A 25,874-nucleotide genomic window follows, 5' to 3' on the forward strand; every position below is an offset into this window, starting at 1 on the left:
GAAAGGATTCTCTATCAAGACTTGACATAAATGGAAAAGATTCTCCAAACAATGTCAAAATAGAAATAAGGTAAAAACAAAACAGGAATAGCTGAATAGCTAGGGTTAGGGTTGGGGTCGGGGTTAGGTTTGGGGTTAGGTTTGGGGTTGAACCAGGATGTGGACATGAAGCTATGGTTAGGATTAGGTTTGAGAATAGAGTTAGGGATGAACTAGCATAAGGTAATGAAGCTATGCTTAGGGTTAAGGTAAAGTCCAATCCATGTTATAAATGTTATTAGCATTTTTCGAGACAATAAATTGTATGTTGCATTTTTGATCCAACCCAAGTAAATGCTGTTTAGTCTGCAAAACTAAGTTGACATTCAACAGCAGCATCAAACTCTCACCGAGGATAAAGTACCAGCCCTCGTTCTGCACTTTTCCCAACTTAATTGCCAGCATTTAGGACTTGGGGTGAATCACTCTGTGCCTGTTAAAAGGTGTCTCTATCTGTCTATACGCAACACAATTCCACAAATTCTATTAATAAACTGGTACCTCTCATACTGCCTTTGAAATGATGAACAATGAGTGTCGCTGCTGCACCTCAGACACATGCCAACATCAAGCAGAATGTCAAATGACTGAGAAATGGAGCAATTGACAGGAGCGAGATTCCATAAAGCATGCATATTACTAAAAGCAAGTTCTGGATGTTCTTTTAAAACTTCCTCCACACTTGCCAGGGGAAACAGAGGAGTGTCGAGAAGGGGTGCAATACTCGGGTTAGGTTACAGTTATGAAGAGTAAGCACGCATTTAGATAAGGTGAGTACGACAACAAACTGTTTCCTCTTCAGTGTTTCATACAGTTACAGGGTTCACTTGATGAACCTCATTAAAGCATATAGGAACAGAATGCTTCAATTCAAAATGTGTGATTTGTGGTCAGGCTGAATATTCAAATGCATTACTTTGACAATGTTTCAAAGATCCCAGCAGGGTAGTACTATGTTGCACCTCCCAGGCCATTACTGGAGCAGAAAAGCAATTGAGCAGAATGGTAAACAGATTAGTGACTTGTGTTATACCGATGATCCAGGTTGACCCTGCCTGTTACATTGGTGCTGTAACTCAGGGGATGTCCATACAGAGTGTGTATGAGCCAAAGGGGAGAAGTGTCACAGTATAGCAGACTGGGTTTGGCACCTTGACTGAGATCTGAAGACTCCCAGATGTTCCTAAACTTTAGCTCAGCAGGTTCATGTGGTCTTGAGTACCACCAACAAATATGTAAACAGTTTTCTCAATGTCCCTCTAAGATTTCAAATACTATTTCCCTCAATGCAGACGCACATTAAACATCTGAAATAATGGATTGGCCTTTACAGTATGTTTCCTGGTGCACTGTACACAATATTGAAATGTCATCCAATCAAACATATGCTTATACAATGCTGAGTGCAGAGGATGGCAAATTGGATGGATGTTGTAATTCCTGTGCACCCATGCCCCACATCACATCTTACAAATGGATCTCCCAAGAGCAAAGCCTCACGTACCTTTTGTACAGACCAGAACCAAAAAGCATTCCAATTACTGCATGTGTCAAAACCACACATAAACACTTTATCAAATTAATATTCTTATGGGTCTAGGAAATCCTACAAACCAGGCATAACCCTTTACAAAAGGGACAAAATGCTGGATAATAGAATAGCACAATATTGTAGTCCTCAACATGTCGATTTGGGCATCACTATTAGTGACACCTGGTTTAAACCTCCAGGCTCTTATTATTCTCATAGGGTCATGAATGAATGCATACAGCACATTAACATATGATCTCTCCAACAGGCCTAGCAAATCCTGACTCATTTTTTCTTTCTCTGTTTTCCTGGTGTTAGTACACTGCACTCAGAATCTATCATGCAGAATACATTCACAATACTGTCTCTGGCACTGTATTAATATTCATTTGGCTTTGTGTAATTGTAGGCTACTTTAATTTTACTTCATTAAATACTTGAAGTGTGTAGGCTTTTGAAGGGAATACTATTTCATTTGATCATAAGGAAGATTATGTTTGTGTCTGACACATTGCAAATATGAGTGTTACAGTAGCTCACTAAGTGGTCAAGTGGTGCGATTTTTTTCATTCAAGGTTGGACTGATACCCACTGAATAAATAAGCAATCATTGTTTCAGGAAACACACTGCTAGTTTAAAAATGATCTCATTTTGATTCGTTTACAGACTCAATTACAATATTTTGACACTGTTATTGGTGTGTGAACTCCAAATATTAATTAATCTGCTATTCTAGTGGTCAAGAGGGCCATATATGAGGCCTGTATTAAGTCTACACTACATGCAAATCTTCAAGCTGACCTACTTCTCCTTTTCACATCAGACACACTTCTAAAATCCATAAATTAAGGAAATTAACTGATGGGGCCCAGGGCAACTTTGTAAGCTATTTAAATCTTTAAATTTACAACTTCCCTGCATACTTCATGTAATTGAACTAACTGCAGGGTTGTTACTTTAATGAGAAAAAAAAATCCTGTCTTCTTGCCTCCAGTTTGTACTCCTGAAGACAACAAATGTATGCCAGAGGGCATGTTTATCTTGCCCTGTTAGGGGGGCTGCTTCCTAAGGCAGCTCTGATTTCTATCCAATTCTTCTAGCCGTTCAGTTTGGCGCGCCAATCACCAGACATGAACCTGGAAACCACCTCCTCTACGAGACGCGTTTTAATTCGATCAATCAATTAAATTGGAGTACAAAAGGCTACCCTTATTGCAATCGAATTCACATTATTATTGTATTCCTTCACTATTCTTTTTTTCTTTGGACCAATAATCATTTCCCACACTGGTTGGCGCCAAATATCAAGAAACCAAATAGCTGAGCGCGGTGGAGTGTCTGGATTCTACAGTAGGCCTACAGTAATTACCGTGTTCAGTGCAACATCAATTATTCACAGTTATTTACACGCAAATAAACAAACACGCAAATAAATAAATAATCACAAGCCTATGTGAGCACCTGTACAGGAAGGAGGAAGAGCAAAGAGATATCACTGTGACTTCCACAGGGTGCCTTTCAGCCTACTATACGTGTGATGCAACATTGATTTATATTTTGGGGGGCATAGTAGCGTTTTATATAACAAAATAAAAATAAAATGCCAAACCGTTATATTAATTGAACATAATGCATCTTTCGGTAAATTAGTAACATCTTTTAGCTGTGCTAGCAGTCTGCCTCGCTGTTTGCATAGGAAATCTTCACTGCAGACATCATCTAGCCCTGTGCTATAATTGAAATGGCGCGTTTAGCTGGAGGCAGGTTGTGAGGGCGCTTTCTGCAATAGCAGAATGCATGTCGATAGACGTCATTTGGTTTTAATGGCCTACAGGACATTTGGTGTTACTACTGGAGACGTTAGTGGAGAAGGGACAGGGGAAAATCGCCGCATGAAAAGTATCCAAGGATATCTACATATTATTATTGTATTGACACTTTGTCGACAAGTTACTAGTGTGCCTTTATAATAGCTGTAAGTACACGACTAGGGAAGCGTGCCCTGTTTTACTTATTCAACTGGAGAATGGAAATGTATGCCTAGCTGGAAATGCCTGGGGAAATTTTACATCAGAGGAAATGACAATGATTAAAATCTGCTTTTTTCCTGCTCTAAATATATTGAGCGACGTGACACTTGCTTGATAGTGAATAGCACTTAACCGTTACCCCCTGCAAACCAGAACGTTAAACCGTTACAGGGGCTGGTATATTTATATGTTTTACTGGAAAATACGAAAAACCTAGCAATCATTATTATATCTGGTCATAGACATCATTTTTGTAACAGGGAGAGAGTATCACTTATTCGTTTTTAAAATCTGACTGGGTGCGAGTAGAGTTGAGCTAATTGTAGCCTAATCCTTGCCCCAGAGGCGTTTGGGCAGCCCGAAGCAAGAATTCGTTTTTTAGCGCTGCTCTGTTATTTAGGGACAGGATTATTGTCTTTCTTCTCATAACAGACCGGCAGTATCATTTAAGCAAAAAGGCACTCAAGAAGCTAAAATACGAAGCAGGATTTTGACCGACTCAAATTTTAAGTGTATACAAATAAGAACCGAAAAGAGAAAGGAGAGATCTCATCTATGTATAAGGTAAGAACGCTGCTTTGCTTCTTCCTGTGCCGCTTTTGTGGAAAGAGCTTGGTCTGAGCAAGTCAGCCAGCATCAGCTATAGATAGATATTTAAAGCCACAGCGACCCTTCTTTTTAATCAATGTAGCTTTCACTGGTAGATTCACATGTTTTAGAACAGTTTGTGGATACAGTGTTGGCAGTTTTGTTCCAAAGGAGCGGATTCTACTTGAAGAATGCTTGGATCAGCTATTAGATGGCACTCTAGTTCTACGAAACTCGGGGCATGTGAAAAAGGGGAACGCAGTCATGAGCTGGGACTGATAGATACTGGCACGGATTCCCTCGGACTCCTACGATGTTTGAAACGGTATGACTAAATTCATATTAAGATACGGCATTTCCTCATGGTATGATAGCCTGCAGTATCAGCGAACAAACTATACTCAACACCAGGTAATTTGGAATAACTTCACTTGTAGTAGGGCTATGTTTTGTCCAGTCTGGGAAAGGTGTGAATGTTTGTCTAGGCTGTAGTCTTTCCCTTGTTGTCTGTTGATGCTGTTGGCATATTTACGCATTAATTTTACGCATTGTTCGCTTTTGAATCAAACGTCTCTGGATCATAACTTCCTGTTGGTAGAAATTAGTAAGACGCCATATTGTGCATCTGGTAGAAGTAGGCTATCCGTGGGCATCCATGTAAACTGTGTTCAAGAGGGCAAAAGTGGATACACTATGGATCTCTGCTACTGTGCATGTTATTTTGGGCTATTTTATTTTAGAACAATTACGCACATTCTAATCTTTGCTTTGTACAATAGTCAAATATCTTTCTTTGGTACACCGTTGCCCACAGTGAAACCCAACTCTTGTGAACGTTTCAAACCGGCTTGTTGGCTAGAGTTACTACAGCTGGAATGTTGGTCAATAGGAAACTATTATAACACAAAGCCACGGAGCAGATGTCAGTTGATCTCATTCAAACGAGTCAATGGTAATAGTTCCGGTATTTGTCTTTTTTTATTTCAGAACTCTTGTGAGACTATAAGGGAATCGAGTTTCTTGGCTTATAGCCTTTTAATAATGATAATCTTTGCCCCCCATATATATATATATATATATATAATAATAATAATAATAATAATATGTTTTCCAATATTTTACGTTACCCTCCACTCCGTCAACTCCTCCCATCTTAACTCGGGTGTGTGTGTGTGTGTGTGTGTGTGGTGGTGGTGTGTGTGTGTGTGCGCCTCCTATCTGGTATATATTCCCCCAACAATATTATCGGTATTGGTTACTGTGGCCCATGGCTAAATGAAGGGGTGGGATAGCCTCATACGCCAAAAACTTCTTAAGTCTTTTGAAGTCTTTCTTTCACTGGGGCCTGAAATGTATCATCCAGCGTGCGTATTAAATGTTCATTATTCCTGAAGGCTTGGTGGTGTACACAGCGAGGCGGGCAACACCCTGGAAAATTCTGTAGTCTTCAACAACACTTTGTGCCCCAGGGCATCTCGCCTGGAGCAAAGGGCTGAATGAGCCCTAACAACTGCCTTCTGTTGACCTTTTATGGTTAACATTCAAAGTTTAGTAAATGTGCTCTTGCATGGAAGAACAAGTTGATGAAATGCCTTTCTTTCAAGTTATAATAATTTAGCTTATTCCAGCGACCCGCCATTTTTGCAGACATGATGGATATATATTTTTTCATGAAACCACATCCTAATGTAAGTTGCTTGACATTTTCTAACTATATCTGTTTCCACTGAAACTGACTCTGATATTAATTAAACGTTTGTGAGTTGAGATGTTGGGATTTAATTGACAGGCATGTGCGTAATTTGCGCAAATTACAAAGTAAATCCCCATAGGAAAACATGTTATTTTGATCAATCTTGATTAAATTCGATTGTGGTGATTGGTTGTACGCAACTATGATCCCCAATCCCCAAATGTCTGTTTAATAGCCTACATCATTGTTTAACCGAACTCTGACGAGCTGTATCCATGCGCCTCGGACAGCGCTGTGGCCTGAAGCGCGCCAACCCAGTGAATGCTACCTAGTTTGGGAGGGATTCATGTAACGGATAGTTGACATTCATGAAGTGGTCATATGTTTCCCATGCCTTCCATCCAACATCCCCAATATTCAAACCAGCCTGAGGATTTGCGTCCTTTCTCGGTTGAACATGTGGCAAAAGCGTGCCCACGTTTCTAAAAGGTCATTGGAGGATTCCCGAGCAATTAATTAAAACTCCTGACCATGTACATTCACATACATTTTCATGACAGATATTATAGTTTTTAAGTAGTTTGTCTTCACATCTTGGTTGGTCCTGTTATGTTTTATAGTGTTTGATATGAGATGCTATTTTTGATGCACCAGTAACTTTTGTATTACATTTACATGTATAGGACATTATTGTGTGGGGGTAAAATAAAAAAACAACACAACAGTCTTGTAAGGGGTGAATGTTTTCTTATGTCTGGTTCAGGAACAGAGTTCATCGGGAACAAATGCCCTGGATTCCGTATTCTTAGATTGGTGGTTGGTGTGTCTGGGCATATCACGTCTAACACATAACACGACCTTTAATTAGAATATTGCAGTTTGTTTTATCCCCCTAGAGGCTGACACCTAGCATTCCTCTTTCGGGAGCCGTAATAATCATCCTCCTATCCTGCCCTCCGGCGTTGAATGAAAAGATGCAAACATACTTCATTAGAACGGTGGCAATAATTTGTAAACTAAATATGCGAGCAGACAGACATGGAAGTGATCTGATAAGGCTCAGGATCGCACTAGTGGAAGATACAGACTTTCTGGAGACCCGAGTAATTTATGATGTCTATGGCTTTTCCATTTACTTGTTTTCAGGAAGGAAGAAGCATGTCACGACTGTCTTTGACCCGGTCCCCGGTATCTCCTATGTCGACACAAGGAATCCCTCTACCGGCTCAACTGACAAAGTCGAATGCTCCGGTTCACATTGACGTCGGGGGACACATGTATACTAGTAGCCTGGCTACTCTCACCAAATACCCAGACTCAAGGTAAGGAATCGGATATTCTCATTCAATAAGTGAAATGTGTTTGTCTCGTTTATTATCCACAGTGCCAAGATGTGCCACCCAAGGTGCTTTTGTTGTAGGATTCATTTTGAACATTTTTAATACAGGAGTGTAGCCTACTGATATATATTGTACTTGAAATTGTCTCCCACCATAAACTTAAATAAGTCATTGTGCTCAGTAACACTTTTGTTAGGACATGATGCTCCAAAACCCCTCATTACAAGTTTTTGATATCAGTGATATACTTGATTGCTTCAATGATTGTTTCTCTGTAGTTTGATGTTGTATATTGGATAGCCTAACCTCCATATGGCCTCATTTGAATTGTATTTGATTATAACCTGTTTATAACACATGGAAATGTGTAAATTGCAGTTGCTGACTCTTTCATTCACTGAAATGATGCTACAGGTTTATCCACTTTAATTGTACATTATGGAGAGAGAAAATGTCAGCTGTTATTTCCCCATTCTAGTAACAAAACCAATTTATCTAAAACCATCTCTAACCCATGTCCAAATGATTTGCAACTAAAACCAGCCATGAAACTTTATAGTAAAGCTAATAGTTTATGCTGAAGTTAGTTCATGCTTTCTATAGAAATTACCCCTTATGTTATATATTCCATGAACTACATGCTCTAGTCAATTGCTATTACTTGAAGCCAGAGTTTCAGCTAAGCCAAGGTTAACATACACCAGTTTGTAGGAAAATCTAAGGAAATGCTTAGAGGAAAAGTATCAACATAAGCCTTGGATATTCACACAGCTCTGACAGGAAATCACTGTCAACTACTTTGTTTTCTATGTCCATAAACGAGCATGATTTATCTTGTGAGAAAATCTCCATGCCTATAATAGGCCATTGTTTATCCTTAGTATTATTATGTCATGCCTGTCATTGCTATAAGCTGTGTGTTTGGTTCATTTAAGAGGGTTGGACAGCAAGACAGGATAAGACACTGCAGGTACACAATACCTGAGTGAACGTTTTAGTTATTACTAGCATTATGTGCATATTACCCACCATTTTATGACAATAGAATTTGAGTTTCAGTATATCAATAGTTTATATATTTGGATGACTTTCCAGATGTTCAAATACAGGTTGTTTCATATACACTCACTATACAGCCACACATATACCCGGATGTACATTATGCAAATGATACCGTGTTGTTTTACACTTATGTTTATACTATTTATCATGTAACTTTTACACTACCATGTACCTCACACCATGTACCGTTTAAAATGAGGGAGGACGTTTTTTTAATGAACATGGCCTTATTTGTATTACAGCATATTGGATGACTACCATTCATATTCCAATCACCAAATTCAATGTAACAGCAATTGGTTTAGGCTACAACATGATACTAAAATTTTCCCTATACCAATTATGAGGTTGCTACAAATTAGCCTATGAATGAAGGGTTTATGACTTTGGTGCACTCAGGTCGTGAGAAAAATTTGAGGCTACAGACAGTGACACTTTCAATACCGCCTTGCATACTCTTGCCTGCATCTAGCTGATCTAGGGTGTAATCATTAGTCCAACAGTTGCAAACAAGAGTTTCTATTGGACAAATTCAGATATGTTTTTCCACGTTTCGTTCTGTTTGCTAAGAAACGTTTTTCAACAGAATCGGCAGAATGAATACCCCTCTGATCATGCGTGAACACAGTTGACTTTCCTATCAGCCAGATTGTATTCCTTCTCGTATCCATGCGCTCTCCTCCTCTCACCTTTTCCCTTCACTTGTGGACTTCAATGCACAACACATCAGCTTTAATGTGACCAGGCGAAAAAACCTTTCCAAGCCAAACCATATCATAACCGCTACACACAGCCTACATTGTTGTCACCATATTAGCTAAAGTAACGTCATAGTCAACATAGCTAATAGAACTAACACATTAGTAAACCCACTACAATCATGCAGTAAAGTTACAGTGTACAGTCAGTAAGCAGTTTAGCACTTACCCTGTCGGGCCCCGGTGGCAATAAATTAGTAAATCAAAAGCTTACCTTGACTTGGAAGAGTTCCAGTGTTGTGTTAGGCTAAACTAGGTAGCATTTGCTAGCTACGTAAGTGAAATTGAAAGTGAAAATGATGAAATCCCTCTCTCTATCTCTCTCTTGCTTCTCCTTCATGTTGGAAGAAATTCATTTGTTCAAAACTGTTCAACTATTGTCTTTCTCTTTATTTGAGTCAACTACTCACCACATTTTATGCATTGCAGTGCTAGCTAGCTGTAGCTTATGCTTTCAGTACTCATTCTTCGATCCTTTGATTGGGTGGACAACATGTCAGTTCATGCTGCAAGAGCTCTGATAGGTTGGAGGATGTCCTCCGGAAGTTGTCATAATTACTGTGTATGTCTATGGAAGGGGGTGAGAACTATGAGCCTCCTAGGTTTTTTATTGAAGTCAATGTACCCAGAGGAGGATGGAAGCTATCTGTCCTCCGGCTACACCGTGGTGCTACCCTACAGAGTGCTGTTGAGGCTACTGTAGACCTTCATTGCAAAAAGGGTGTTTTAATCAATTATTTGGTGAGATGTGAATATATTTAGTATAGTTGTATCTAAAAATAATAACTTTTTAAATGTTTTACTATTTTTATTTTTATGAAATTCTTTTTTATGAAATTCACTGAGGACAATGGCCCTTCCCTTCCTCCTCTGAGGAGCCTTCACTGACCTCACATAATGATGTTGCATAATGATGTTACACATTGCATATACATTATACATGAGGGTGAAAAGCCATACAAATGTAGCATACACGCTGTATAGTAGGGAGTAGCAGTGCTTTTACAGTAAGAGGAATGACAGGATACCACTGTGTATGTGAGAGCCAGTTCTCTCTCTCTCTCTCTCTCTCTCTCTCTCTCTCTCTCTCTCTCTCTCTCTCTCTCTCTCTCTCTCTCTCTCTCTCTCTCTCTCTCTCTCTCTCTCTCTCTCTCTCTCTCTCTCTCTCTCTCTCTCTGCCTCCTCAGTGTTCCACACAGTCTGCCTCAGGGGTTCACTTTCCTCTGGAGCCAGTGGAGGAGGAGCCCTTTTGTGTGAATTAGGATAATGGCTGACAGAAAGCAAAACAATTACACTGCAATAACCAGACTTATATGCAGTCTTTTTAGAGGACATCCGGTGTGGTGTGCATGGAGGAGTCTAGTCCTAGTCCGCCATCCATGATCCACTGAAACTTGACAATTAAAGAACAAGGTTCAAAGAATTGTAAGTTGATGATTACTTTTAATAGATTGCTGCGTTAATAATGCAGAGTGCGTAGAGAAACTTAGTCTAGTAACTAATGTCTGGGTATTCATCTTCCTCTGTACAGACTGCATTAAGGGACAGGGGTCATCAAACATTGATACCCGCTCTGGGGAGTTCACAGTTAAGGAGATAAGCTTCAGAGCTCCATTCTACTGAGGCTGAGGAAAGTAAATGAGAAGAATATTACACAGACAAGGAAACTATTTTGAAATGACACTTGACACTAGTTATTACTTATTTTGACAATTTCTCTTGTTTCCATTAGCTATGAGGGATGGTATATAGTATAGCTTAAAAACAAAAACAAAACATCACCTTGGGTATTCAAACCAGCAACCTTTTGGTTACTGGCCCAACACTCTAACTACCTGCATCCATCCCTGGTACTGTCTACAATGCCAGGGGTTCCCAAACATTTTTACTTATGCCCCTCTTCCAGCATTTGGGACCCCCCCATGTCTATTTCTATGGGCACAAGCACTGTTCATGACACAAACTGTTCACACCCCTCTTGTTGGTGGAGAGAACATTTTTCTGGAATAAAGCTAATTTTATTGCAATTCTACACATTTTGTCATGTCTAATGTGTATTCATGTAATATTTCAGTGAGTCAAACATCACAACAAAATCTATGGGCAAAAAAACCTAGCTAAAAAACCTTAGCTGACATGGGCTAGTTGATCTGGACATTTCTGACAAGTTATAAATATCTCTCTAAGGTACACAATGACTGACATGACAAGAGGAATACTGATGATGCACTACCCAATTTCTAAATTGCATTCTACAATTTTCTTTTTTTTTTGAGGGTGGGGGGGTGGACCCCCACAGTTTGGAAACCACTGTACTGTGCTACTATACCACTTGTTCTACTTTCACTCAATATACCACTCTCTAAACACACTCTACTTTCACTCAATATACCACTCTCTAAACACACTCTACTTTCACTCAATATACCACTCTCTAAACACACTCTACTTTCACTCAATATACCACTCTCTAAACGCACTATTACTCCCCTTTATGAATGTCTTTTACACATGAACAACATTATTCATTAAAGTTTGAGATAGTCAAGAGTTCAGTAATATTTGAACCTTCAGTTTTAATTTCTGTGTACACTTGACAATGGGCATCCCAACCCAGTTGTAAATCTATTCACAGAGCCAGTGTACTCCCTTGAAGTTGGGTTTGATACATTCATCCAAACACACTCTCTGGGCATTTGTTTTCACAGACATATGTAAGATGTCCTGCAATGTATGTCTGAATTAATTGGGAATCTATTGAAGACAGCTCAGGTCTTTCATTTTGGAGAGAGTGAAAAGCTGCACTTGTCTTGACCCACCCACACCCCTAGCCATGAGTTTCAGACTCTAAACTGTTAGTCTGACATGTGTGGGACCATGAGATGCCTACCTACAGCCTGCTCAACCACGCTGCCTCTACTCAGCACCGCTGGGATGGGAGATCAGAGACGCTCCTGTCCTTCACAAACTCCCACTCTGCCCTTATCTCTCTCTCGCGCTCTCTCTCTCGCTCGCTCGCTCACGCTCTCGCTCTCTCTCGCTCGCTCTCGCTCTCTCCCTCACTGTTCTTCTCTCTTTCTCTATCACCATCTCTCTCTCTCTCTCTCTCTCTCTCTCTCTCCTCTCTCTCTCTCTCTCTCTCTCTCTCTCTCTCTCTCTCTCTCTCTCTCTCTCTCTCTCTCTCTGAGCCAGGCAGGATGGATGGTGTATAGCTCTCTTTCTCTCTACCTGTCTGACATGACAGAAACAAAGCTGGTCGAGGGCGGGGGTCCGTCTTTCAGGTGTTGAGGGCCCCCAATCGGTGATTTACCAAAAGGAAACACTGAGACCGAGGGAGATACAGAAATGGAGAGAGGGAAAAAGAAAGAAAGAAAAGAAAAACAGGCAGCATTTTAATTGCTTTTTAAAAAAGTGGAGATGAAAAACAGAGTTAGCCTGGAGGGGTATGGTGAAATTCTAGCTGGAAGAATTGCAAGACCATATGAGAAAGGAACACCTCGGGCATAACAGGGAGATGAGTATTGGTTTTTTATAAAGCATTTTGCATCGATTTTCAGAGAGAAAGGGAGAAAGAGAGAGGGGCAAGATGGAGAGAAAGAGAGAGAGAGAAGGGGAGGGAAATAGATTGGAGAGAAAGAGAGGGAGAGCATCTTTGCACTGGCTCTCTTTATACAGTTAACAGAAAAGGAAAAACAGGGCAAATTCTACATGATAGGATTCAGTCTATACCTGATGAAGCCCTTTGATACAGGCACTGTGTGTGTCTTTACAAAGCAAAGGATTGTAATGGAAAGTAAATGCAATTCGCTTTAGAAACGTAAACTATAAAGTCAAAGCTATAAAATGGTCCCGTGTGGCTCACTTGGTAGAACATGGTGCTTGCAATGCTGGAGTTGTGGGTTTGATTCTCACGGGGGACCTGTATGACAAAGTATGAAAATGCATGTACTCACTACTGTAAGTTGCTATGGATAAGAGTGTCTGCTAAATGACTAAAATGTAGTACAGCTGTGTGTGTGTGTAGAGATTCCCATAGCTTCTCTCTTTCTTGTGTTATGTCTTATAACAAGATTTAACAGTCACTGGGCAAAAGCAGCTTGTGAGAATTAGACTTTCTGGTGATTTTCTTTGTGGTTTAACTGTACTCAGCTGACCTAAAAGCTGTTAGCATGATTAAAGAGCTGATTACATCAGAACAATGATAACAGAGAAGCCTTCTCTCTGCCAAGAGCTGTTTCTGGGAGAGAGGAGGGAAATGTTTCAGTGAAACCATTTTAAAGGTTACTCTAAATACTCTGAACTGCCACTTCTACAGAAAACTGTTGAGTGACTCATACAAATACTTAAGAAAAACAGTGATTGAGACACCATGTCGATCATGTCTCTAATAATGACCAACATAAAAGTCCTCTTTCTCTTCCTTCCAGGTCTATAGCTACTATACACCTAGTGCAGATCTGAGGTGAAATGAATGAACTAATGGTTGAGAGCTACAGTAGCTAATGATGTAGGATCTTAATTTGGGCCAGTTTGCTACATCAGGAAAATAATCCTGCAGCAACAGGAAATGTGAATTATTATGTGGATTATAATTAAGGGATTGTTTTTTGAAAGGGAAAATCAAGTCTGAAATTTAAAAGTGGAAATTACAGACTTCAGAAGCCTTTGTAAACGTCAAATACACTACACATTTTTTATTTCCTGCATTGCAGGAAAGTTCTCCTGCAACAGGGTGATCAAATTAAGATCTTACACCTGTACCATGACAACCTCACAAGAGATGAGAGACATTTGTAGTTGTCCAATCTTATCTCAAGGCATCGTATCGACAGTATATGGTGGGATGAAAGCTAACAGATTACAGCAATTTCCAGTGTTAGCCTTGCTCCTTATTCACTCCAGGTTACATTTTGAGAGGCTGGATGGATGCTTGGCAAGCTACAGGTGTCTTATTACTTAGAAGTTATGTCCATAATTCATGGGATTTCCCTCTGTTGTTCTGCATTCTAATGGGAAACCTGCGTCAGTTATTTTAGAGAGATTACTTTTTGAGTGAATGCTGATTTTTACAGTGATCGGCACGAGGTGTAATAGTCACACTTGGGCTCTTACTTGTTTTCAACAATGAACCAAATCAATACATAATTCAGTGGAACATTTGTATTTAAAACACAAATAGGTATCAGAGTATGAGCATCAGAGCATCATGGATTCAAACACTATAGAGAAACATATATCATATTTCAGGTACATGTTTGATTTACCCTTTAGTAATAGAGCTTTAAACTGAACCCATAACATGAATTTCTGTAAGTGCCGGCCGAGACACTGTATGTTGTCCTAATCACACAGCAGAAGGGACACTTCAAACAGGCCTGGAACACAGGAAATGTGCCCTAAGCCCCTTGTTTCAACCAGGATGCTAATATATTTCAGACTTAGAGCTAATAAAGTGGAAAAATAAATGGAGGGTAATTGTTTGAAGGCAGCCGCTCAACTCAACCTCATTCCATTATATGTGTGTGTGTGTTTCAATTTCCAGAATCAGCCGTCTGTTTAATGGCACAGAGCCTATCGTGCTGGACAGCTTGAAGCAGCACTACTTCATCGACAGGGATGGAGAAATATTCCGTTACATTCTCAGCTTCCTCAGGACCTGCAAACTGCTTCTCCCAGATGACTTCAAGGTACATGATGATTTGTATTTGCACACCATAGCATCATGTGTACTGTATGTGCTCTGTATGAACTCACACAGTGTAGAGATATACAAAGGATAGATGATTGATTCAAAGTTCTTCTCATCTGAGAAGAATGTCCAACATGTTAGTTTTCGCTGTCTATCAATTTATATTGTAAACGTTATTAACATTACATTCACATTCAATAGGTCAATATCAGCAGTCATTTGTTTTATTAATAAAACATTGGAAATCAAATCAAATTAATCCCCACCGATTTATCATTAAAGTGATGCTTTGAAGGTTTTGTATAATTTCAGCCAGTAGTTCTGAATTTGATATGTTACGAATTGCAAATTATTATATATTATATATATATATATATATATATATATATATTTTTTTTTTAATGCAATTTGGACAATATGTTACAAATTTGTAAGTGCTTAAGATCTCAGACTGAACCTTTAATATACAGTGGAGGAAAGGTGAAAATTCGGTCTAAAACTTAGCATAGTTCTGTGATGTGAACCAAAGCCCAGAGCTGTTGTTTCTCACAAAACAATGATTTCTATAGAGGTGAGGCCAGGTGAAACAGGCCGTATAGCCCCTGTTCCACTTGTTCCAGTCTGACAGTACCACCCAGTCTCCCAGCCACTGCCTCTCTCTCTGCTCTCAATAGAGTGCCATGACAGTTTAAAGGAACTGGGCTTGAGAGGGAAGTAGGAATACTAGAGAAGGTGAGAATAATGTGGTCTTGAGTCTGACAGAAGGGAATGTGTGGGGAGGGAGTGGACTGTAGGGGATGTCTACAGACAGACACAAACGCACGCACGCACGCACACGCACGCCTGTGCGCGCACACACACACACACACACACACACACACAAAAACACACACTTTTATACAGTGCTCTACCTGGGAAACTGGAGCGACTTTGGTCCATGTTAGCCCACTGTGGCTGCACACACCTGTCTCCTGTTTCAGAGTGCGCATGAGGAGACTCCTTCCTGGATGCGCTTGGCTTAGCAAAACAACCGGCTCTGGAAATATACACATATTATTGTTACTAAGTTATTCTATTTAGTAACAGAGCAAAGATTCAGGCCAACGATCGATCATGGACTCAGGCCAAATCTTCTGTGATATAACCACTTTGATCGATCTAAAACACAATTAGTAAAATGTAAAGTTCTGGTTGATGATGTCTAAGGAGAGCATATTCAGTGCTCCATCTGTTCCTGTCCATCCGGATCCCTTTTAGTTCAGCTTATTATACCCACATTTCCATGTCTTTCCCCTGTTGGCTTGGAGTAGTTCATCACTCTGGCTAACTCTCAGGGCTAAGCATTACAGCTGAATGGGGACTGACCTGAACAACAGTGAGAACATGAAAGCTTCCTTCACATTTTTGGCAAATTACATTTTGGTTTTGGTTTGATCTGTATAGTGTACTGTATGGAAGCTATAGCTGTTCTCATCCACTCCTATTCTACACAGTCCAATCAGTCAATGACTGTAAGTCAAACGAATGCAGCATCAGGCCTCATTGTTTCAACTCATTACATGAATTCACTCGCATCATCCAGCCTTCTCTCTCTCTCTCTGTTGATCTGCATACCTTTCAATTTGTGTGAACTCTGAAAAAAATGCAAATATGGTTAGGAGGACTTGAGCATGTTCTTATCTGAACACAATCAGTGTTGGTGTCGCCCCAGGCCTGGGTCTCTTCTGCTGCTGGCAGCCAACATGCTGTGTGTTTAGCTAAATCAATGTGAAAGCCTGCTTAGCAGAATAGTAACAAATATTCAGCATATATCAGTAGATGTAATACAATATTCACCCTTAATGTGCTTTCCACATGACATATTTCAGACATTATTCAGACTACAATGAATCACAAAGTGTGTAAGCAATGCCCAGTCAAATTAGGTGATGGTCTTTAAGCATTCTGGTGTATTTTTGCATGTTACAATGATATTATTTGATCAATGAAGAGTAAGTTCTTTATTTCTCAGAACGATCCAGTAGATTTCTCAGTCACTCACAGTGCTAGACAAAGTGTTATTGTAATATTACGGCTAATTCATTTCCCATTTCACATTCATTATCGTCTTGTTCATTATCACTGAATATAGGTCAGTGGTATTGCCATATCCATGTCAAATGACAGTGCAGAAGGTAACTTCTAATTTTGTTGGTTTAGTTACCTGTAAAAAGTATTTTGTTCTTGTTTTGGATCAAGATAATCTCTCTCTGTCTGCTCCTTCTCTGTCGCTCTCTCCCCATCTCTCTATTTTGCTCTCCCTCCCTCCACCCCCCCCCCCCCCCCCCCATCCTCCATTCTCCCTCCATCCCTCCCTGCGATGTTGCCTTGCCAGTGGGTGATCAGGTTGGATCATTATTTTGGAACTCAACCGGCCTGTCTGGACACAGGATTGTGGGATAGATTGTCTCTTGGAGCTGGCAGCATACAGCCAAGACAGAGCTGTTGGGCCTGTCTACCCTCTCATCCTCACTTCAGCATTACGTTAGGATTATTCTGTTGTTTTCTGTTCTGCCCGGCTCAGGCTCAGGATAACTAAAGTGCCTCGCAGACAGACCTCTGTTAAAAACACATCCATCTCTGGCTTCAGACGTGTGAAGGATGAGGAGCTACACTTCGATACAGAGAGCCCCTAAGGGGGAACGTCTCTTTACGTATTTTGTCAGCCGCAATGAGAAGGGCCAAGAGAAGGGAGAGAAAAAAAGGGACCGACCCACCTCTTCACATTCTGTAATATTAAATATTAGAATGTCTGCTTAAGATGTGTTGCGTCACCGCCTGCTTCAGCTAGAGTTGGTTTTGGGCCATTCCTGGTTTTCAGATGGGGGGTTGAATGAGGGTTAAAGAAGCAGAAGGTTTTTCATGTTAGGGTTTTACATGCAGGGGGATTTGAAAGTGGCTATTTCTTCCATCCTGACTGAGGCAGGCAGGGTTAATAATATGTTATTTGCTGCTATTGCCGTACCATACTCTGTACCCAACAGTGTTCTGGAGAGGCGAGGGAAAACTCTTTTTAGATTTGGTTCCCCCAGCACCCCTAGCACCCAACACCCACAGCCAATGATGATGCAGTCAGACTGAAACAGGCACTCTCTCTTTCTTTCCTCTGCACAAACCCTAACTTACTTTAGAAGTGCATAAAGACTACAATACACTGCGATCATCAACTTTTCTCTTGAACCAGATTCTTTTATAAAGAGAATGATTAGAAGGTCCTGATACTGACCAAATATATGGAGGGTATGGCAACTCACTATGTCATGGGAAATATTGTTAAGAGAACAAGATTCTAATATCCCATAGCTCTTTTCAACAATGTGACCAGCTATGCTAGTTAGCAATGCTGCTGCTAGTTAGTAACAGCACAGGTCCAAGGTTTGTGACGACGTTATCTTAAGCTCTGTGTATTTTCGACTTACCCTTTGTACAGGAAATACATCAAATAACATTTTTAGGAATGCAGCTACCATAAATGTAGCAATTTACCTTTGTGAAATTTTCAGCTAGAGCTTCCGGTAGCTAAATCAATTACTGATTGTTTTGCAAGCACATTTACAATACTCATTTGACACAATATAGAATTGTGAAATCAGAGCTTAACATCGGGCCACTATTCACATTAGACATTACCATAAAATCCCCTCTGTGCAAAGCATGCATAAAAATTCAACCATGGATTATATTATAATTGTCCTCATGTTCACTTCTTCTCCCATATATATTCCCCTCACCTCCCCTCTGTTAGCTAACTACCAATAGCTTGCCTTTCCTCCTCAGTCTTCCTGGTATTTTCTATGGTAGTGTTGAACGATGGTGCCATCTGGTCTTGTGGGAAATTAGAGGCAAGAGCGCAGGGGCAAATGGCCCCCAGCAAGCACAGCCCAGGGGGGGGAGGCAGCTAGGCAATCTGCTGCAGCTAGACTGTCTGCACACAGGAATGTACCATCCCATCCCACATCACTGCAGCCTGGGCTCGCTGAGCCTCGCCTCACTGACACAGGCCTCTATAGAGTAGAGCTCAATACAACATGCTAGAGGATTACTCAGCCCTGCCAACAGCTACTGTTGGAGTAGAGAGTGACTGGCTGATTGCAGCTATGGCCATGGTTAGCATGGCTGTGGTTCTGTTAATTAAAAAAAATACAGGCCTTTCTTGTAATCAACTGGAGACTGATCTGGTTTACCAGTGAATCATTCTTCAATCTGAGATATTTTAATGTTCAATGTGGGCCTAACCGAGATCATTTGTAACCAGGAAATACCATGAGATTAATATGAGGGACTATAAAATACACTCTTTTAAAGCCACTTTGATACAGAAGTGATTTTTTTCATTGAGGGTTAGGAGAATTTACACAGCAGGTTAGGAGAATTAACGTAGCAAGTTAGAAGTCTGAGGTTAGGGTTAGGGAAAGGGTTAGGGTTAGCAAAAATGCTCTCCTAACTTGCTAAGAAAATCAGTTCGTATCGAAGTGGCGTGAAAAGGACAAAGAGGTCTGTCATGAAAATGACTTGGATTTGAGTGTTTGTGCATGTTTCCTATCCTGTCCCATCCAGGAGTTCCACCTGCTGTACGAGGAGGCTCGGTACTACCAGCTGTCCCCCATGATTAAGGAGCTGGAGCGTTGGAAGCAGGAGAGGGAGCAGCGCAGGACGGCCCAGCCCTGTGACTGCCTGGTGGTGCGGGTGACGCCTGACCTAGGTGAGAGGATCGCCCTTAGCGGGGAGAAGGTGCTCATCGAGGAGATCTTCCCCGAGACTGGAGACGTCATGTGCAACTCGGTGAACGCCGGCTGGAACCAGGACCCCACGCACGTCATCCGCTTCCCCCTCAACGGTTACTGCAGGCTCAACTCTGTCCAGGTAGATAACGTTTTGTCTGTGCATGAATGTCGGCAGCCGTCTTGAATCATCACTAGAAGGTTTTTTGTCCTGGCGATGAAAACCCCAGAGAGCCTCTGTGACTTCTGTTTTCCTATAGTCTTGAGGGAGCAGGGTTTACAGTGGGTATAGTGGTGTATCACGTTTTACAGGTGTGAACTTGACTGTTGACTGTTCTAAAGTCATCACTGGTGATCTATAGGACAAGGACTCCACTTTGAAATGTCCATGTAAAGGCATGTGACCTGATTTGTGTAGCCACAGACAAGATGACTGTTCTGTAGCAACAACCCCTCATCATAACTCACATGGGATAATAGTTACTCTGATGTGATTTAGAGTGAATTTGTTTAAGATGTTCGGAGATAGTGACATGTTTTTTCAGCCACTTGTAGGCGTATGTCACAGCAATAATATTAATCTTCCTCTCAGAAAGCACTCTTCCCTCTCCAAGGTTTGAATGAGGCTTTAAGGAGCGGAGCAGCCTCTCACCACAGCTCTGTGGTATCATCAACACCTCATTGCCAATAGCCATACAGATCAACACATAGAGGAGCCTCACCCAGCGCCCAGCATGCCCCACACTACCCCCAACACGCCAGGCAGGCGTTCTGCTCTGACACCTCCACCGCCCTCCTGCCAATGTGAGAGACCACCTCCGGGGCTGCTGCCTAGCTGCCTGAGCAGCGGGACAAAGCCCTGTCTCCTCTCCACTGTCTGCCTGCACTGCGACCATGTTTTCTTCTCGCAAAAATGAGAGGGGTGAAAAAAAATGATATGCATAATTTACGTTTGACTCCTTTTTAAGACACAGCTCCTCTTTTTAAAAAGACTCCAATATAACACCGCCCGGGGAGATTGAAATACACGTATTGCATTTTTTAATACCATACTTACAATTTCTCAAACAGCCTAAACCGGTTTATACTTCTTTTATAGATTTTTAAATGGCTTGCAATATAATTAATTGGCCGCATCAACTAACACAACATTTTCCCACTATGTTTACCGCTGAGTCTGGTCTCAGTGTGCGCCGTACATCTGTCTCAAATGGACTGGGAAGGATCCCTCCTATTTTAGTTTTCATTATCAGGCCTTTCCCACAGACTGTGGAGCTGAGGTGAAACCAACCCACAGACTCGCTCTCTCTCTGTGAAGCTGAGGTGAAACAAACCCACAGACTCGCTGTCTCTCTGTGGAGCTGAGGTGAAACCAACCCACAGACTCACTCTCTCTCTGTGGAGCTGAGGTGAAACCAACCCACAGACTCACTCTCTCTCTGTGAAGCTGAGGTGAAACAAACCCACAGACTCACTGTTTCTCTGTTGAGCTGAGGTGAAACAAACCCACAGACTCACTGTTTCTCTGTTGAGCTGAGGTGAAACCAACCCACAGACTCGCTGTCTCTCTGTGGAGCTGAGATGAAACAAACCCACAGACTCACTGTCTCTCTGTGGAGCTGAGGTGAAACAAACCCACAGACTCACTGTCTCTCTGTGGAGCTGAGGTGAAACAAACCCACAGACTCACTGTCTCTCTGTGGAGCTGAGGTGAAACAAACCCACAGACTCACTGTCCCTCTGTGGAGCTGAGGTGAAACAAACCCACAGACTCACTGTCTCTCAGTGGAGCTGAGGTGAAACAAACCCACAGACTCACTGTCTCTCAGTGGAGCTGAGGTGAAACAAACCCACAGACTCACTGTCTCTCAGTGGAGCTGAGGTGAAACAAACCCCATTATTCAGTGCCTGCATCCCAAATGGCACCATATGCCCTACATAGTGGGGAATATGGCACCTTATATAGGGAATAGGGTGTCATTTGGGGCTCAGGCAGCGTGTGAATGACTTTGCGCTGGTAGAAACGGAAGCCTGCCTTCTCTTCAGGGTTTCCTGTTTGTGATGTTTGTGTTAGTGAATGAGGGACAGAGTGGGGCTCTAGAGGGCTTTGTCTCAACGTATAGCATTTGCCCGGATGGGGAGGTGTTGTTCGCGTCAGGGTTCCTTCTCTCTCTGGGCTGGCCCCTTTAAGACAAACGCGCATGCGCACAGACACGCACACACACAAACACACACACAAGCACACTGCAGGGGTTGGCAGATAGGCTCATTGAGCTGCTGTAGGTGAGGGGAACAGAGAGCAGATGGAGGTGAGGGGAACAGAGAGCAGATGGAGGTGTTTTCTGGTGTAAGGGGAGATTTTTCTAAACAACTTCCTCATCCTGTCCTGTGTCATTGTTGCGTGAAGGTATGAGAAGGTTATGAGAATAATCCTCATCTTACCTGGCCAGACAATGTGCCTGTGATCTGATTACAGTCCTGGACCCCGACCCAAGGGAATGCAACCACACCCTGCCCACAGAGGAAGAAAGAGAAGAGAAAAAGAGAGAGAAAGATTTGAGAAAGAGATGGAAAATAGTGTTGGGAACTTGTGTATTTCCGTGTTGCCCTGGTTTGGATTCTTCAGTCTCAGTTTTAAATACAGAGTCATCTGATGCCCTTAGTTACAGCATTTCTCTTCTGATACAAGCGCAGGTACATTCATTATAATTAATCACCAATAAGATTTTGGGCGGCTTACTAACTCATTTTGTCTGAAAAATCGTTCTTGCCAACTCCAATGAAAGAGAAAACCTATAAACAACCCCACCTTGGTGAGTGAACGATTCATTCCTCCAGTCATGAAAGGAATTTAGGGGGAATAATGCAAACCACCTGTGATGTAGAGCCATGGGAAAAAAGGACTGGGCTGCATAAGTGGGAAAACATTTAGCTAAAGAGCCACAGAGGTGTATACACACACACACACACACACACACACACACACACACACATGCAAACACACACACACACACAGTCCCGAAGCAGGAGCCGGCCGGTACACACCTCCGTACATCACAGTGATGGAGCACTGTGATCAAGCCAAACGCAATCCTTCCTTCATCACCCTGACAGCAACACTACTCTGAGACGCCCCTGTCCTTCCTGTCCCCTCTCACTGCCAGGGCTGCCAGGGCCGGGGACATTACATGGCCCAGTCACTCTCTCTGACACGTCATGTCACATAGCCAGCCTATCAATCCATACTGGGTCAGCTAGTAACAGGGAGAACATGGCTCCACCCTGCAGTCTGCCTCAATCACCACCACCCTCACCACCACCACCTCCACCACCACCACCTCCATCACCCACACTACCACCACCACCCTCACCACCACCACCTCCATCACCCACACTACCACCACCACCCTCACCACCACCACCTCCATCACCCACACTACCACTACCACCCTCACCACCACCACCTCCATCACCCACACTACCACCACCACCCTCACCACCACCACCTCCATCACCCACACTACCACCACCACCCTCACCACCACCACCTCCATCACCCACACTACCACCACCACCCTCACCACCACCACCTCCATCACCCACACTACCACCACCACCCTCACCACCATCACCTCCATCACCCACACTACCACCACCACCCTCACCACCACCACCTCCATCACCCACACTACCACCACCACCCTCACCACCACCACCTCCATCACCCACACTACCACCACCACCCTCACCACCACCACCTCCATCACCCACACTACCACCACCACCCTCACCACCATCACCTCCATCACCCACACTACCACCACCACCCTCACCACCACCACCTCCATCACCCACACTACCACCACCACCCTCACCACCATCACCTCCATCACCCACACTACCACCACCACCATCACCACCACCACCTCCATCACCCACACTACCACCACCACCCTCACCACCACCACCTCCATCACCCACACTACCACCACCACCCTCACCACCACCACCTCCATCACCCACACTACCACCACCACCCTCACCACCACCACCTCCATCACCCACACTACCACCACCACCCTCACCACCACCACCTCCATCACCTCCATCACCCACACTACCACCACCACCCTCACCACCACCACCTCCATCACCCACACTACCACCACCACCCTCACCACCATCACCTCCATCACCCACACTACCACCACCACCATCACCACCCTCACCACCACCACCACCACCTCCATCACCCACACTACCACCACCACCCTCACCACCACCACCTCCATCACCCACACTACCACCACCACCCTCACCACCACCACCTCCATCACCCACACTACCACCACCACCCTCACCACCACCACCTCCATCACCCACACTACCACCACCACCCTCACCACCATCACCTCCATCACCCACACTACCACCACCACCATCACCACCCTCACCACCACCACCACCACCACCACCACCACCTCCATCACCCACACTACCACCACCACCCTCACCACCATCACCTCCATCACCCACACTACCACCACCACCATCACCACCCTCACCACCACCACCACCACCACCACCACCACCACCTCCATCACCCACACTACCACCACCACCCTCACCACCATCACCTCCATCACCCACACTACCACCACCACCCTCACCACCATCACCTCCATCACCCACACTACCACCACCACCATCACCACCCTCACCACCACCACCACCACCACCACCACCACCACCACCACCTCCATCACGCACACTACCACCACCACCATCACCACCACCTCCATCACCCACACTACCACCACCACCATCACCACCACCACCACCCTCACCACCACCACCACCACCTCCACCACACTTACCACCAGCACCCCTCACCACTACCTTCATCACCACCACCCTCACCACCACCACCTCCATCACCCACACTACCATCACCACCACCCTCACCACCACCACCTCCATCACCCACACTACCACCACCACCATCACCAGCACCACCACCCTCACCACCACCCTCACCACCTCCACCACCCTTACCACCACCACCCTCATCACTACCTTCATCACCACCACCACCCTCACCACCACCACCACCTCTACCACCCTCACCACCTCCACCACCCTCACCACCACCACCACCTCCACCACCCTTACCACCACCACCTCACCACTACCTTCATCACCACCACCACCCTCACCACCACCACCACCACCACCTCCACCACCCTTACCACCACCCTTATCACCACCACCACCCTCACCACCACCACCTCCATCACCCACACTACCACCACCACCATCTCCACCACCACCACCCTCACCACCACCACCTCATCACCCACACTATCACCACCACCATCTCCATCACCACCACCACTACCATCACCACCTTCATCACCACCCTTCCGGATAAAAAACACAGAGCACATGATAAACTTAGCTACCAACACTATTTCTGGCCCTCCTGTGTCAAAGTTTTATTACATTTTAGTCATTTTAGCAGAGCGACTTACAGTAGTGAATGCATACATTTCATACAACTCATACATTTTTTTTTTTTTTTTCTGTGCTTATTACAAACTTATATTGTGAAGGCAGCAGTTGTCCCCCCTAGAAATGGAACACTTTAGTGTGATCAGACAACCACTTTCTAATAGGTCTTTTGATGCTTGTGATGAAGTGGAGAATGAAGATGCGGTAGAAACAGCGGTGCGCCTTGTCACATTTTAATAGCCATGTATAGTTAAACAAAGTAAGACTCCCTCTGTGCAGCACCACATTACTCTGAGTCTGCTCTACCTGTCACTCACACCCAGCCCTACGTCCTGACAACTGGAGACTTAGACCCCCAGCCCTACGTCCTGACAACTGGAGACTTAGACCCCCAGCCCTACGTCCTGACAACTGGAGACTTAGACCCCCAGCCCTACGTCCTGACAACTGGAGACTTAGACCCCCAGCCCTACGTCCTGACAACTGGAGACTTAGACCCCCAGCCCTACGTCCTGACAACTGGAGACTTAGACCCCCAGCCCTACGTCCTGACAACTGGAGACTTAGACCCCCAGCCCTACGTCCTGACAACTGGAGACTTAGACCCCCAGCCCTACGTCCTGACAACTGGAGACTTAGACCCCCAGCCCTACGTCCTGACAACTGGAGACTTAGACCCCCAGCCCTACGTCCTGACAACTGGAGACTTAGACCCCCAGCCCTACGTCCTGACAACTGGAGACTTAGACCCCCAGCCCTACGTCCTGACAACTGAAGACTTAGACGAGTGCTGCACAGGCATCTCTAGCCCCTCTGGAGATGTGTGTGTGTTTGTGTGTGTGTACGCACGTTCGTGTGACTGCATTCCTGCG

General features: G+C 43.5%; 1 protein-coding gene across 4 annotated transcripts in view; it reads left to right on the top strand.

The window, feature by feature from the left end:
* The first annotated feature begins 3,328 nt into the window (after nucleotides 1–3,328).
* Nucleotides 3,329–25,874, top strand: part of LOC106562374 (BTB/POZ domain-containing protein kctd15) — a 29,330-nt gene continuing 6,784 nt past the window's right edge. The window contains exons 1-4 of one of the 4 annotated variants that reach the window (XM_014127223.3): nucleotides 3,329–4,165; nucleotides 7,029–7,204; nucleotides 14,585–14,729; nucleotides 19,328–19,633. In XM_014127223.3, the coding sequence (XP_013982698.1) occupies nucleotides 4,157–4,165; nucleotides 7,029–7,204; nucleotides 14,585–14,729; nucleotides 19,328–19,633 (636 nt within the window). In that variant the 5' untranslated portion in view covers nucleotides 3,329–4,156. Of the gene's footprint in view, nucleotides 4,166–4,187; nucleotides 4,601–5,432; nucleotides 5,878–7,028; nucleotides 7,205–14,584; nucleotides 14,730–19,327; nucleotides 19,634–25,874 lie in introns of those variants that run through there. The other 3 variants (XM_014127219.3, XM_014127222.3, XM_014127220.3) reach the window with 3 other exon arrangements.

This window comes from Salmo salar, chromosome 11, assembly GCF_965601325.2.
Source record: "Salmo salar chromosome 11, fSalSal1, whole genome shotgun sequence".
Taxonomy (NCBI): Eukaryota; Metazoa; Chordata; class Actinopteri; order Salmoniformes; family Salmonidae; genus Salmo; species Salmo salar.